Source organism: Palaemon carinicauda, chromosome 12 (genome assembly GCF_036898095.1).
Source record: "Palaemon carinicauda isolate YSFRI2023 chromosome 12, ASM3689809v2, whole genome shotgun sequence".
Lineage (NCBI taxonomy): Eukaryota > Metazoa > Arthropoda > Malacostraca > Decapoda > Palaemonidae > Palaemon > Palaemon carinicauda.
Window position 1 is genome coordinate 147,742,159 of NC_090736.1, and position 16,665 is coordinate 147,758,823.

Consider the following 16,665-nt stretch of genomic DNA (forward strand, 5'->3'; position numbering starts at 1 on the left):
TGCGAAGCATAGCTGATTCGGAAAGGCCCGGGCTAGCAGCAGGAGGGGCGGAAGGAACTCCCGGGTCGTGAGACTTAGAGGAGGAACCAGAGGTCTTTGAAGACGGGTTCGTACCATGTTTAGAGCCATGAGAAGTCTTGTGAGGCTTGCGAGCTTTGGGTAAGGTCCTTGAAGTAGACTTATCCTTAGGGGGAACCGGGTGTGAACGTTGAGACGAATCACGGTCCCCAGAAAATCCAAGAAAGGAAGAGCGATCAGAAGAAGAAGAAAGAGCGGGGCTGAGGATAGGAATCTCAGCGCCGGACACACCTGCCTCACTTACCACCCTACCTGTATCCGGCTCGTCTAGCAACATTGGTTCGACGTCCAGGTTCATGGAGGCAACATTGTCCTCCAGACCTCCGGGGGCGTCCGATGGATCTTGCTCTGGGTCGATGAGACCCGTTATAGTGGCATCAATGTGGGCAATGATGGGAGCTGCCACATGCCTAGCCACAGCAGCTGAAGACTTGGCGTTGGGGTAAACCATGGTGCAGTAGTCCTCAGATAGGACGTACGGCCGCTTAGACTTTACATTCCGGGCAAACCCACCAACCCACACCTTCAGTGTGGCCCGAGCCGCAGACTTTTGCTCCGGGGATGCCTGAAATAATAGTGGGAATTATAAAAGGGAGACTCCCAATGGTCCTTCAAGACCATAGATATCTTACTAATAGTAAATAAAATAAGAAGGCAATATAGCCAACGGGACTCACCGAGTCAGATCCAAGGGTAGTGATGAGGTCGAAGCAAATCACACAGTTATCCGGGTGCCATACCACAACGTCTTCCAGTTGAACCCCACAAGGGGCGTGAGATCGGCAGACGGAGTGGCCACAAGGCTGGTGCAGAACAGCTGCACAGGCCGGCGTCAGACAATGCACCATCTGTAAAAAGAATAGTATATGAGAAACTGTAATTCTCTTAAGTAGGGGCGGGTCTGGAGGACCCGGGCCTAACATAGGTCTAACACAAGATTAGAGCTTAACTGTACTATTCTTTAAGTGGCCTAACATAGGTCTAACACAAGAATAGAGCTTAACTGTACTATTCTTTTAAGTAGGGGCGGGTCCGGAGGACCCGGGCCTAACATAGGTCTAACACAAGATTAGAGCTTAACTGTACTAGTCTTTAAGTAGGGGCGGGTCCGGAGGACCCGGGCCTAACATAGGTCTAACACAAGATTAGAGCTTAACTGTACTTTTTTTTTTTTTTTTTTAAATTTAAAAATTTTTTTTTTTTTTTTTTTTTTTAAATAGGGGCGGGTCCGGAGGACCCGGGCCTAACATAGGTCTAACGCAAGGTTAGAGCTTAACTGTAATAGTCTTACATAGGGGCGGGACCGGAGGTCCCGGGCCTAAACATAAGTCTAACTTGAAACTAAAGTATAGCCATCCATTCCGGTCAAGCCGGGAGCATAAAAAAGGATGCAATAACAAGGAATTAAGACACATAGTGTCTGATTTCCCGGGGTGGGGTAGACCCCGGGCCGGGAAATAAGGGTATATTCAATACCAATTCCTTTAGGGACTCCGGGGTAGTGATCTGTCATATATAATCATCATAGGAAATGTTATAAAATAATAGGGGGGCGGAACTGTAACTAAGAACTGCCAATCGAACCTGGAGGGTTTCGTATAACATAAGCCAGAATGAAAAGTGAATATAAAATAGGGTACACCGGGATCCAACTCTGTAGACCGGTGGCCAACCAGACTAGACAGAGACTAAACCGCCGGGCCACCCGGAGGACAAAGTCCATAAACACTTAACTACCCCCTCTAAAAGGAGGGAAGGCAACGGTCCCTTAGTGGAGGGGGGAGAAGCCTAGCCTCCCACCTAGCTAGAGGGGGAGCGTGGGGGAGGATCACGTGATACGAGGCAGCAGGGCTACCAACTGACGATCCCCAACCAGACAGATCAAACGGAGTAATGGCACAAATATTCATTATAATAATAATAATAGCGTTAAATATATGAATAAACACATAGAAAATTTTTGGGCAAGGCATGCAACATAAATAATTAAATCACAAAAGACACACCTGATGGCTAAAATAACATTGCCGCCTTAGCACGGTCGGCAGCCATAGCGATACGTAAATGATATCGGCCCCAAAAATTGAACCACGAGGATTCTAAACGCTAAATAATGAATATTCACAATAACAAATAATATTTGATAATAAAAATAATACACATAGTAACACCGCAAGTGAAAATTAAAAGCTCTCAAAAACAGGAGTACCAACTGTAGTGAAATCAAGCAAGATCGGTATGAACGAAGAGAATAACTCCTATAATATAAATATTAAACGATCTAGGTTGCTCAAAACACAGTAAAATCCAGCTTGGTACTTAACTTAGACGGTGTCTCCTGGGAAACCGACGAAGAAGCCATAATTCACTAGAAAATATCCAAAATCGAGAGCACCAGAAAAATGCGGGTTACTTTGATCGTTGTGCTAAAAGGAGTTGGGTTCTGAGCGGATGCATTGTAGTAGTACCGAGTGAGGTTGAACGGCTCTCCTCTATTGGGGTTCTCTGTCGTGGATTAATCTAAATAGTGCGGGACCTCTGGAATATACGCCCAATTTTATACCGACACCAATAGGTGAGCGAGCTAGTTAACCTAGCACTCCTTTACATTTTTTCTCTGGTATATTTAGCAGTAAATTACCTAGGAATAAGTGCTAAATGGAGCTTATTCACTGGGCGGCACAGGTTCGAGCCCAGAAAATTTATTTTATAATTAAAATATCATTTTTAAATATTTAACTTAGCCGGTGAATATATAGCTGATTCACACCCAGGGTGGTGGGTAGAGACCAGTTAAATATGTTTACATCTTATGAGCTAAGAGTTTTTATTTCATTTTAGAAGTTATCAAAATAACAAAAACAAAATAAATAGGTACCTGGTAAGGAAGTCGACTTAGACGATTACTCTGCCTTATAAGTACGTCTTCCTTACGGAGCCTCGCGATCCTCTTAGGATGCTGACAGACCCCTAGGAGCTGAAGCATCAAGGGCTGCAACCCATACAACAGGACCTCCTCAAACCCCTAATCTGGGCGCTCTCAAGAAATGACTTTGACCACCCGCCAAATCAACCAGGATGCGAAAGGCTTCTAAGCCTTCCGGACAACCCATAAAAAACAACATTTCAAGAGACAGATTAAAAGGATATGGAATTAGGGAATTGTAGTGGTTGAGCCCTCACCCACTACTGCACTCGCTGCTACGAATGGTCCCAGTGTGTAGCAGTTCTCGTAAAGAGACTGGACATCTTTCAAGTAAAATGACGCGAACACTGACTTGCTTCTCCAATAGGTTGCGTCCATTATACTTTGCAGAGATATATTTTGCTTAAAGGCCACGGAAGTTGTTACAGCTCTAACTTCGTGCGTCTTCACCTTAAGCAAAGTTCGGTCTTCCTCACTCAGATGTGAATGAGCTTCTCGTATTAACAATCTGATAAAGTCTGACCAAGCATTCTTTGACATAGGCAAGGATGATTTCTTAACTGAACACCATAAAGCTTCAGATTGGCCTCGTAAAGGTTTAGTACGCTTTAAATAGAACTTAAGAGCTCTAACAGGGCATAAGACTCTTTCTAGTTCATTGCCTACGATCTCCGATAAGCTGGGAATATCAAAAGATTTAGGCCAAGGCCGAGAAGGCAGCTCATTTTTGGCTAGAAAACCAAGTTGCAGCGAACAAGTGGCTTTTTCCGACGAAAATCTGATGTTCTTGCTGAAGGCATGAATCTCACTGACTCTTTTAGCCGAGGCTAAGCATACCAGGAAAAGAGTTTTAAGAGTGAGATCTTTCAGGGAGGCTGATTGTAACGGCTCGAACCTGTCTGACATGAGGAATCTTAATACCACGTCTAAATTCCATCCAGAGGTAGCCAAACGACGCTCCTTGGTGGTCTCAAAAGACTTAAGGAGGTCTTGCAGATCTTTATGTTGGAAAGATCTAAGCCTCTATGCCGGAAGACCGATGCCAACATGCTTCTGTAGCCCTTGATAGTGGGAGCTGAAAGGGATCGTCCTTTTCTCAGGTATAAGAGAAAATCAGCTATTTGAGCTACAGAGGTACTGGTCGAGGATACAGAAACTGACTTGCACCAGTCTCGGAAGACTTCCCACTTCGATTGGTAGACTCTAATGGAAGACGCTCTCCTTGCTCTAGCAATCGCACTGGCTGCCTCCTTCGAAAAGCCTCTAGCTCTCGAGAGTCTTTCGATAGTCTGAAGGCAGTCAGACGAAGAGCGTGGAGGCTTTGGAGTACCTTCTTTACGTGTGGCTGACGTAGAAGGTCTACCCTTAGAGGAAGACTTCTGGGAACGTCTACTAACCATCGAAGTATCTTGGTGAACCATTCTCTCGCGGGCCAGAGGGAAGCAACTAACGTCAACCTTGTCCCTTCGTGAGAGGCGAACTTCTGCAGTACCTTGTTGACAATCTTGAACGGTGGGAATGCGTAGAGATCCAGATGTGACCAATCTAGGAGGAAAGCATCTATATGTATTGCTGCTGGGTCCGGGACTGGAGAGCAATAGATTGGAAGCCTCTTGGTCAGCGAGGTTGCAAAGAGATCTATGGATGGTTTACCCCAAGTGGCCCAAAGTCTCTTGCACACATCCTTGTGGAGGGTCCATTCGGTTGGAATTACTTGCCCTTTCCGACTGAGACAATCTGCTATGACGTTCAAGTCGCCTTGGATGAACCTCGTTACTAGGGAGATGTCTTGACCTTTTGACCAGATGAGCAGGTCCCTTGCGATCTCGTACAACGTCAGTGAGTGGGTACCTCCTTGTTTGGAGATGTACGCCAAGGCCGTGGTGTTGTCCGAGTTTACTTCCACCACTTTGCCTCGAAGGAGATACTCGAAGCTTTTCAAGGCCAGATGAACTGCCAACAGCTCCTTGCAGTTGATATGCATGCTCCTCTGACTCAAGTTCCACAGTCCTGAGCATTCCCGACCGTCCAGTGTCGCGCCCCAGCCCAAGTCCGATGCTTTCGAGAAGAGAACGTGGTGGGGAGTCTGAACAGCCAGGGGAAGACCCTCTCTTAGGTTGATATTGTCCTTCCACCAAGTCAGACAAGACTTTATCTTTCCGGAAATCGGGATCGAGACCGCTTCTAGCGTCTTGTCCTTTTTCCAGTGAAAAGCCAGATGGTATTGAAGAGGACGGAGGTGTAGTCTTCCTAGTGATACAAACTGTTCCAGGGATGACAGCGTCCCCACCAGACTCATCCACAGCCTGACTGAGCAGCGTTCCTTCTTCAGCATCTTCTGGATGGATAGCAGGGCTTGATCTATTCTGGGGGCTGATCGTCTTGTTGTTCAGCAACGTCCTCATCAGATAGTTCCTCATCCGAAAACTGATGAGGAAACGGCAACGGAGTGGGTAACGTCTGGCTCGCTGAGTCCGGTCGCACTGGTGCATGCGTGACGGAGCCGGACGCAACGTCATGGAATTGCTGCACAGTCTGTGAACTGTCAACAACCATGGGAGCGCGAGGAAGCACAGCGTCCACCCGACTGTCTAGACCGTCTGGGTTGTGCAGTCAACACCATACCGGGTTGCTGAGGTTGACGCACCGCGTCAAAACAAGTCACCTCTGATGGTTGTTGAACGTCCTGAACGTCAACAACCACCTCCGAGCGTCGCTTAACGTCAACGTGCGGCTGGCAACCCACGCTGGGTCGCATCGGTGGAGGAACCACCTCAACTGGTAGACGCGAGAAGGTTACCTCAGCGTCAACAGGACGCACAACCGACCGGTTGGAAGGTTGTTGGCCAGAAGGTTCAGCAGCAACCTTCTCCGCATTAAAGTCCTCTATCAAGGACGCAAGCTTGGACTGCATGTCTTGCAGCAAAGCCCATTTAGGGTCTACGGGAGCAGGTGCGGCAACAGACGGGGTTAGCGACTGAGGCGGTACCGCTTTCCATCCCTGAAAGCCTTGTTTATGCATGACATAATTGTACAGCAAAACTTCAAAGGCTCGAAAACAGCTGTGAAGTTGACCTGTAAAAAACTTGGAGCGTCTCCTGGCCAGGCGCCAGGGAGAGTCTACGAGATTTGAGAAGTCTATCTGGGCAGAGGCAGGAACTCCCAAGCCGAGAACTTCTCTCGTGTCATATCAGACTCTAGCTCTATAAACCAGTTTAAAAGAAGGGAAAGCAAAGGCTGTATCCCCCAAACTCCTCCTGGTGATAAACCAGTCGCCTAGCAGACGTAAAGCTCTCTAGGAGAGCGAGAGAGCACTAGCTTATAAACAACAGCTTCGAAGTAGCTAGGCCTAGTGTAAGCTCTGACGTTTAGGCGAACGAGGAGCAGCAGTTACAAAAAGATCCGGACAAAGATCCTTAAAAATCAGCATGATTTAATTAAAGTCCATAGAGGGCTAAGCAGCTTTAGGCTCCTCTCCGTCTGACAGAGTCCTCAAGGGAATATCAGTAGGAGGGGGAACAGCAACTTCCTCATCTAAAGGAATCTTGTCCGATAAAAGCTGAGTCTCAAGCAAGGGAGAGACCTACCGTGGTGGCAATGCTTTACAAGCAGAGTCCACACACACTGGTGCATTAGTAGCGGACCAGGACGCAACGTCATGTAACTGCTTGACAGTCTGTGAACTGTCAACAACTGAACTGTCAACAACAACAGGTGCGTGAGGACGCACAGCGTCCACTCGAGACTGCTTTGACTGTCTAGACTGAGCAGTTAGAATGCGGAGGTTGACGCACAGCGTCAAAACAAGTCAACTCCGATTGTTAGCGAACGTCCTGAACATCAACAGGAGCATCAGCAAGTGGCCTAACGTCCAAATGTGGCTGAAAATCCACACGAGACCGCATCGAGTGTGGTTCTAAACAACCTGACTGACGTGACTTAGCTACGCCAACGTCAACAGGATGCACAAAGGAACGTTAGGTTGGCTGAAAGCCAGGATATCGATGAGATAAACGGCTAGACTCAACGGACTAATCGGCAGACTAGTCTTCCATAAGGGAGGCAAGCATATTCTGCATGTCTTGCCGTACAACCCATTAAGGAACCACGGAAATGGTTGAGGTAAGAGACGAGGGTAACGTCTGTGACCGCAACACTTTGCCAACAAAAAAGACTCTCGGAGTCTGTGTTACGCTTTTGTTAGGCGGCGAGCAGTTTTCCGATGACTGCATAGGGTCAGAGCTGTCCTAATGGCTGCAACCAGGACGCTGGACCTGTCCTGAAAGGACTGACTTTCGCTTAAGGGTCTCGAAACCTTGTTACAGGTTTCTTATGCGAAAAGCCTTCGGATGACGAGGAGAAAAACGTCTCTCTCGCCTTATGGTAGGGGAGATCTTGGTAAGATACACCCGATACCATAGAGGGAAACGTCTGTTCGCTGATCAAGGCCTCTCGAACCCATAAGTCGTATGACATTACTTCTCCCCTGGGCTTGGGAGCTTGCAAGAGGTCCCGGACTAGGTGAACGACAGGCACGAACAGACGAACCCTCGGACGCAACACTGTAACACTTTGCGCAATATCACTTTATCACTACGATTTTCTGTTTTGCACTTATTACACTGAAATCGAACCTTTTACTGATTTCTACCTGAAGCACGCAATTCTACCCTCATCAAAAGGTAGTAAATGCGAAATCAGGCGTATAATGCAAGCATATTAATACCAGCAAAAAAACAGTAAACATCTTTTAAGATAAAAAAATTCAGTGGTTGGGGAAGAGAATAAACACTAGTTCATTCAAAACTATGTTTTCAATCTCTCACCGTACATTGCCTGGGGACGAGAATAAAACTAAAAACGTTTTATCCTTTCTCCCCGTACAGAGACTAGGGACGAGAGTAACTCGAGAACAACGTTACCCGCTTGAACGGAACGTTTTCTCTCCTCTCTCTCCCTCCGTCTCTATATCTCTCTCTCTTTCTCTCTTGATTTCGCACCTAAGAGAAGAGCCCAATTACGTTTCGTCAAAAAAAAAACATGTTATTTGACCAAAGGAAAAAACTGAAAGGTTTTTCAATTAAAAAGTTCCTTTAAAATAGAATTTAAAACATTTAAGCTTTGAAAGAATGAACAAAACGTCAGAATCGATTTACTCTTTCTGCAAAGTGAAACCGTGATACACTCTCTATCGTAACGATAGAGCGCAAACTGCGTAGCATAAATAAACTAAACGTTAGTTCATCTTTGATAACAGTACGAAGACTATTCAAAGAAATTCTTTCATAAAATATTTCATTTAAAAAGTTTTAAATCCTTAGCTCTTTAAAAGCTATTTACGATTTAAAGGGCTCAACGTTGATTAACTTCGGTTTCCAAGTTAGGACCGCCTACTCTCAGGAAAGGTCGCATATAAACAAAACATTAAAATTTATTTTTTATGTTTATTATAAATGGAAAGTTAATCGAAGAGGAAAATCTATAATTAATTTATAACGTGATAAGATAATTACTAAAAGCCTAAACACACTTCCGTCTAAGGGAAGGGTCGGCCATTTAAAAGTCAAAGAAAGTCCATACTCTCTTTGTCACCAAAAATTAAATCTATCCAAAACGAGTTCAAGATTTAAGATGAAGATAAAACACCTGCACTGCGAAAGCTCAAACCAGAATATAGTACTTCACCAAAGATGATGGGAAAAACTCCAGGTTTCAACAGCGAGTAAAGTACGTCTTGTCGACACGTCGACAGAGAGAAAATCGAGTCTTTGTTTACATAGAGTTTGGTATCTGGCCGACAGTTGGCGCTGATGAGCACACCCGCAACCTGTATAGCGATCGCTAGCGAGTTTTTTTTGTACAGTTTTTTGTCTGTCGAGCAACAGAGTTGCAGCTATATATTCACCGGCTAAGTTAAATATTTAAAATATCATTTTTACAACAAAAACGTTGAGCGCACTGACATCCAGCACTGGCCTCCAACCTCCTGTATGCTTGGGGACTAGGAAGAGACGGTTGTAAAATCCCGGTGATTGAAGATCCGAGACTTTCACCACCGCTCCCTTCTCTAGCAACTGAGACACCTGCTGATGTAGAGCTTGTCTCCTTGACTCCTCTCGATACCTGGGAGAGAGGTCTAAAGGAACTGTTACTAGAGGAGGTCTCCGTACAAACGGTATTTTGTACCTCTCCTTGAGCAACAACACAGACTCTCGGTCTGCACCCCTCTTCTCCCAGGCCTGCCAGAAGTTGTTCAGTCTGGCCCCTACCGCTGTCTGAGGACGTGGGCAGTCAGACTCTGCCACGGGAGGACTTGGATCCTCTCCTCTTGCCTCTTTTACTGTCGGCACGAGCGCCTCCCCTACTGGGGGCTCTGCCACGAAAGGGCGGGATAAACCTCGTCGCTGGGGTATCGATCTTGGGTCTTACGACATAAGACGATGAAGGAGCAGCCTTGCGCGCCGACGTAGCCATCAGGTCGTGGGTATCCTTCTGCACCAGTGAAGCCGCAATATCCTTGATCAACTGCTGAGGAAACAAGGCAGATGACAACAGGGCAAAGAGAAGCTCCGACCTTTGGCAGGGAGTTACTCCTGCCGAAAGGAACGAGCAAAGAGTCTCCCTCTTCTTCAGGACTCCTGCCGTAAAGGTGGCGGCGAGCTCATTAGAGCCATCACGGATGGCTTTGTCCATGCAGGACATAATAAGCACGGAAACATCACGGTCGGCCGAAGAGATTTTCCTGCTTAAGGCTCCTAGCGACCAATCTAAGAAGTTAAAAACTTCGAAGGCCCTGTAAACCCCTTTGAGGAGATGGTCAAGGTCCGAGGAGGACCAGTAAACTTTAGAGCGTCTCATGGCCAGGCGACGGGGAGAGTCTACGAGGCTTGAGAAGTCTCCCTGGGCAGAGGCAGGAACTCCCAAGACGAGAACTTCTCCCGTGTCATACCAGACGCTCGCTCTAGAAGCCAGTTTAAAAGGAGGGAAAGCAAAGGCTGTCTTCCCCAAACTCCTCCTGGTGATCAACCAGTCGCCTAGCAAACGTAAAGCTCTCTTAGAAGAGCGAGAAAGCACTAGCTTAGTAAAGGACGGCTTCGAAGCAGCTAGGCCTAGCGCAAACTCTGACGGCGGCGAACGAGGAGCAGCAGTTACAAAATGGTCCGGAAACAGATCCTTAAAAATCAGCATGATTTTTTTAAAGTCCATAGAGGGCTGAGCAGCTTTAGGCTCCTCTCCGTCTGACAAAGTCCCCAAAGGAATATCAGTTGGAGGGGGATCAGCAACTTCCTCATCTGAAGGAACCTCGTCCGACAATTGCCGAGTCTCATGAAAAGGAGAGACCTGCCGCGGCAGCAACGCTTGACAGGCAATGTCAACAAGCAAAGGAGCAGCAGTAGCAGTAGAGGAAGCGACGTCACGCTGCTGCTGAAAGGACTGAAATCCTTGTGACTGACCAACAACAACAACTGAAGTTGATTGACGCTCGACGTCACGTCGGAACTGCCTTGACTGCATAGACTGAGCAGGCAAAACAACCTCCGACTGCGGTGATTGACGCTCAACGTCACGTCGAGGCAACGGAGCCGGTCGGCGAACGTCAGGTCGAGGCTGCGGCGGCAGCGGCTGAACGTCAACACGAGACTGCGGCAGCGGCTGAACGTCAACACGAGACTGCGGTAGCGGCTGAAAGTCAACACGAGACTGCAGCGAGGGAGAAACCATGTCACGTGACTGACGTGAAAAACTACTGACATCACGTTTCAAAGTACAAGAAACGTCAGCACTAACATCAAACGGATGAGTAAATACTCGTTTGGGCGGCTGACGGCCAGAGTCTCGTTCAGCGTAACGGCGACTCGAAAGCAAAGGATCATCTCGAACCTGTTCTACGTCATACTCCTCCATAAGGGAGGTAAGCTTAGTCTGCATGTCCCGCAGGACAACCCATTTGGGATCAACGGGAGTCGGAATGGGCCGGGACGACGGTAACGTCTGTGTTGGCAAAACATTGCCTTTAACGTGACCCTCGGACTCCGTGTTACGCTTGCGTTTAATAGGCGAACAGTCTTCCGACGACTGCAAAGGGTCAGAGCTGTCCCAATGGCTACAGCCAGGACGCTGGACCTGTCCTGAAGGGATTCACGGGTCTAGAAACCTTGCGCCAAGGTTTCTTTTGCGAAAAGTCTTCGGATGACGAGGAGAACACAGTCTCACCCGTCTTATGGTAAGGGCGATCTTGACGAGAAACGTCCGATACCAAAGAGGGAACGTCTGTACGTTGGTTAAAGCCTCTCGTCCCCTTAAGTCCTACGACATTACTTCTCCCTGGTGCAGGGGAGCCTGAAAGAGGTCTCGGACTGGGGGAGCGACAAGCACGAACAGACGAACCCTCGGTCGCAACACTAAATACACTTTGCGCACTTATCACTTTATCACTACGATTTTCTGATTTACCACTCTGACACTTCAATAACTTCACATCTGACATGAGTTGGTTACGGTCCGATGCTAAGGACTCAACTTTTTCGCCTAAAGCTTGAATCGCAAGAAACATATCCCGCATGGACGGTTCATGAGTGCTAGTAGGGGGTTCAGGAACAAATACTACAGGGGAAGGATTAGGTTCAGGGGCATGGGAGGAGGAAAATTCCAACGACCTAGAGGAGCTTCTCCTCACCCTATCTCTCTCCAGCTTACGAGTATATTTATCATATTCAAGCCAGTCGAATTCCGACAAGACCACGCACTCATCACACCGATCTCCTAATTGGCAGGATTTACCCCGGCAATTAGAACAAACGGTATGTGGGTCGAGAGAGGCCTTGGGAAGACGTTTGTTACAATCCCTCGCATTACACTTGCGAAATTTAGGTCCAGGGATAGGAGAAGGGTCAGCCATATTGAACAATCAAGAGAAAATCCAAAACAAAACCAAAGTCATCAACAATAAACACTAGCCAAAAAAGGGTTTCAAGAGTTTTAATTGAAGAAAAAACACCCGTCACAGCGAAAGCTCAAAAACAACCAAAATAAAGTACTTCACCAAAAAGGACGAAAACTCAAGGTCATCAGCGAGCGGAATCAACTTGTCGATAAGACCGACAGAGAAGAACTGGAGATGTTTACAAATATATGCGGTATCTGGCCGATAGTCGGCGCTGGTGGTCACACCCGCAACCTTCATGGCGATCGCTCGCGAGTTTTTGGTTTCTGTCGAGCCGTCCGAGACGTCAGCTATTATATATTCACCGGCTAAGTTTAATATTTAAAAATTAATTTTGAAGAGCAATTTCAACACTGTACGGTACTTCCAGGAATACATACATATACCAAGGCACTTCCCCCAATTTTGGGGGGTAGCCGACATCAAACAAATGAAACAAAATAGGGGACCTCTCCTCTCTACGTTCCTCCCGGCCTGACAAGGGACTCAACCGAGTTCGGCTGGTACTGCTAGGGTGCCACAGCCCACCCTCCCCCATTATCCACCACAGGAGAAGCTTCATAACGCTGAATCCCCTACTGCTGCTACCTCCGCGGTCATCCAAGGCACCGGAGGAAGCAGCAGGGCCTACCGGAACTCTGTCACAATCGCTCGCCATTCATTCCTATTTCTAAGACGCTCTCTTGCCTCTCTCACATCTATCCTCCTATCACCCAGAGCTTTCTTCACTCCAGGAATAAAGAATAAAAATCTTAATGGAGACGTCAATACTGTGCTATCCTCAATTCTTGCAATAAAACCTGACAATGCAGAAAGGATAGATTTCATCAGTTTTGCCAGTCATACAGGAAAGGAATCCTTTGCAATGTAACTTAGTGACAAGAATCCAGAAACTTTCACTTTCTTATGGTTGAACTAAAAGGACAGCTGCTGTCTTGCCATCTTACCTTTTAGCTAAAGGCTGGGCCCACTACCAATACATGTGGAAACTGCTGCCTTGCAGTTAGGCTATTTAGTAAAAGGCTAGGCCCAATATCAATAACTGTAGTTGATGAATGCAAGGGCTGGCAATCATAAAACTCTCTATCAAATTAAAAACCATGTCTGATGCTAGTAGCATCAGGCAACATACCCCTTGAGGGATAACGATTGGAAAGAAAACATAACCATAAATATTGTAGTTTTGAGGGTCAACTCCTCCAAGAATCTTTCTTTGTTGTCAAATATGCAGCTACAACTAGACCAGAAAGTACAGAAGAAATTTACACCTTTCAGACCTTAAACAAGATGCTAAAGAACAGAATGATGATCTAAGTCATTACAAGGATGTTATCTGATGAATACTCTCTTGTTCTCTTGTATCTTACACAACTGGATGGACTGTTCTGTACTACTCTAAATAGTACCTCTTAATCTAGTTCATTCCATCGCCTCAAACTACTGCTTTGCTTATTGCCTTCACTAAAATCAAAGATTTCATGAAGGGTATGTATTTATCCCAGTCATCGTTTGTCTGTTTATTTGAGCAACGATTCACAAAAACTACAGTACCAATATTGACCAAACTTGCTGGTCATGTTGGGTATGACCCTAGGATGAATCTGGAACATTCTGGATAAGTACATCAAAGTATAAGTATGTAGTAGTATTTTGAAAATAATCTAAATGTTAAGTAAATGACAAATGTTTTAGTTTATTTTGTGTTTGTGAACATCACACAAAAACTACAGAACCAATTTCAATGAAACTTGGAGGACATGTGGGGTATGACCCAAAGACAAATCCATTAGATTTTGAAGAAAATACATTGAAGTACAAGTACGCAGTGAAGTTAAGAACAAAATAAGACTGCTTGGCATGGTAAAGGTATGCTTTCTACTGAGTACTGTACCTCTCTAGTTTTACTCGTGAATTCATCTGTTTGTCTTCCTAACCCAGAGTCAAGCCTTTATTTCAGGAATTGCATTTGTAGTTTGTATGGAGACAATTTCTTAAGTCTTCTCTTGACTATCTCTACAGTTATGGCAAATAAAATACCACTTAAATAATAGAAATATTATTGTGAGCTAATTAGCATTTTGCAAGAAAATATTGCAATATAATAAAATACTAATAATTGAATCATTTGAAGTATGAAACTCATGATGCCTGATATACCACTTATGTGCTATACTGTACATACATTACCTCCTTTGTCTGTACAAAAGAGTGCCAGTTGTTGAGCTTAGAATTGGCATCATGCAGCGATATCAAAGATGGTAGAAATCTCCATGACTGCATGTCTAACTGACTTCTCAGAAGATGTATTTGGATATCACATTCATAACTGCAAATTACAAAACAATACATCTGAAAACATCCTGGTAAGACTGTTTCTTTAAAACATTTAAGAACTATATATTTTTTTTTCAAATCTTTCTGTACAGCAGTTAAGTTTCTTTTTTTTTTTTTAATTATCTAATTGGTGCAAGATAATTTTAAACCTTACAAAAAAAAAAAAAAAAAATAAGACTAGAAATGCTTTCTCAAAAAAATCTGGAAGACATTATAGAGGCTTCCTCAAAATCAAATAACAATTTCCTTTCCTCATACCTGAAGTACTGTGCCAAATGTTCTCATGTCAAATATATTTTGAAGTAACTTGTGATATCAAGTACTATATCACAATGTGCGTCTTGAAAATAAAAGCCTACAATTATTACCTAATATCATAACTGTGCTGCTTTAGCCTTAGCAAACAGATCATTCTCAAGTGGATATTTGAGTTTTCTGCCATGTTTTACATTATGTGGATGGATATCGAGCTCTGTTTTAAAGTAATGGGAACATGTTTAAGGGAGACCTTTCCTAAGGTCACACCAAATGATTTAAGCCACTACAAGCCTTTCAGCATGCACAGGAGAAAAAGATTTTTAGGACTTAATCATAAAATTTAAGCCAAAGGTCAAGAACTGGGATCAGTGACGTCATTTTCAAATCTGTGCTCATAACTTGAATACCACTAACAAATGCTATATTATTGCTTTTTAATACTCAATTAAATTCAAAATAAAATAATGCATGGTAGAAGGACAAAACTGTTGATACTCACGTGAAGTTAGTCTTTACAGCAGAAAGGAGAGGATGGTGAAAACTCCTAGCATGATTAATACTAATATCATTCAGTATTGATAGCAACTCTTCAAAGTTCATAAGGCGACCCATGGACATTGTTGTCATTTTTTCATAGCTGTAACTTGAGTTAAGGATCACAAAATTTCAGGACAATATAACTAATCTCATCTGTAAATTGTTTAAGTAACTGAACATATATGTATCCAAATCCTTACTTTGTATTTAAGACACTGGAGGGGATGAAAACAAAAATGTCAAGCTTTGCAAACAAATGGCACGTGGAATGGAAAAATGCTTATTTGTTCTTGAATAAAGAAATTTAATTTCTTTACATGAAATGTTATTTCATGCATAAAAAGACAATTCTTATTCAAGAGCTGACGTACCTCCCCTGATGTTCATATTGTTTTCTCTATCAAAGCAGATTCAACACCTGACATTACCCAAAAAAACAATAACTTCCCGTTTCCTCTTTGTGGTTAATGTCAACTATTGCATGATACTTCAGATCGTATTTTTCTTATCACATTAGTAAATTCTTACTAGAAGTTTCGTAAAAAGATTTTGGAAATCATAGATTTTCTATTTTACAAATAATCATCTAAAGTACTGTAACATAACCCTCAATTCAGGTTTCTCTCCAGCTCTCTGCTGGAACAAATTGAATTCTTAAAACAAGGCACTACTGCACAGTGGCAGCCAATCGGATGGAAGCACTGGCAATTGGGATTATGGCCTCTGCAGTGGCTGTTCCACAATGTGATCATTTCTTCCCATTGCGCTAAACAAGGAAGCTCCATGAATAGAGTAGAATCAGTCCAGTTATCCATAACCACAGCGTCAAAAGCACATAGGTGGTACATCATGTGAGCAGAGAAATAACATGGATGCCCTTTACAGCTTTACATGATGCCAGGAGAGTGTGTTGATGTAACTTTTTCATCTACTCTCCATATCATTTACTGGAAATTGTTGTTTTACAGTATTTTTTTCTATTTTTTATTCTAAATCATAACTCAGCAATTCGTATTAATTTCTGATATTAGGGGTTATAAATTGTTCAATAAATTACCATTACAAATGTTTAAAAATAAGAGACAGTAATGTACTATATGTGTATCATGGACATGTGGAACTCAAGTGAATTTCCTCTTATTTCTTATGGGAAAAATTGTCTGGGATACTGTATAAGCATTTTAGTTTGCGAACCCACTCCCAGAATGAGTAAATTCATAAAACGAGATACCACTGTACAATATTTTGTTTTGCTTTTAGTTCAGGGGAATCTAGAAAAGACTAAATAAATTTTCTCTTTTAGTATCCTTAGCTATTTTCCAACACACAGTTGTGTATATAACTCGAAACCTTAAACATTGGTGTTCAACAATGTCAAGAGATCAAGTATAGGAGGTTCTTAGGCTTTCATGGTCAAGCACTTCTTAGCTATAATTATGGCCTGAATATTTTATGGTTTTGGTAATATAGAAAGAGAATTTTCTAAAAATATGTTATTTTTATAATAAAATAAATTTTTGAATATACTTACCCGGTGATTATATAAGCTGCAACTCTGTTGCTCGACAGAAAACTCTACGTTAAAAAT

The 16,665-nt window shown here is 43.9% G+C and overlaps 1 protein-coding gene across 1 annotated transcript in view; it reads right to left on the reverse strand.

The window, feature by feature from the left end:
- LOC137650684 (KICSTOR subunit 2-like) overlaps positions 1-16,665 on the reverse strand; it is a 215,069-nt gene that overhangs the window by 57,878 nt on the left and 140,526 nt on the right. Inside the window, exons 5-6 of the mRNA XM_068383849.1 lie at positions 15,040-15,177; positions 14,136-14,274 (exon numbers count right to left, since the gene is read on the reverse strand). Coding sequence (XP_068239950.1) covers positions 14,136-14,274; positions 15,040-15,177 — 277 coding nt within the window. The remainder of the gene's footprint in view (positions 1-14,135; positions 14,275-15,039; positions 15,178-16,665) is intronic.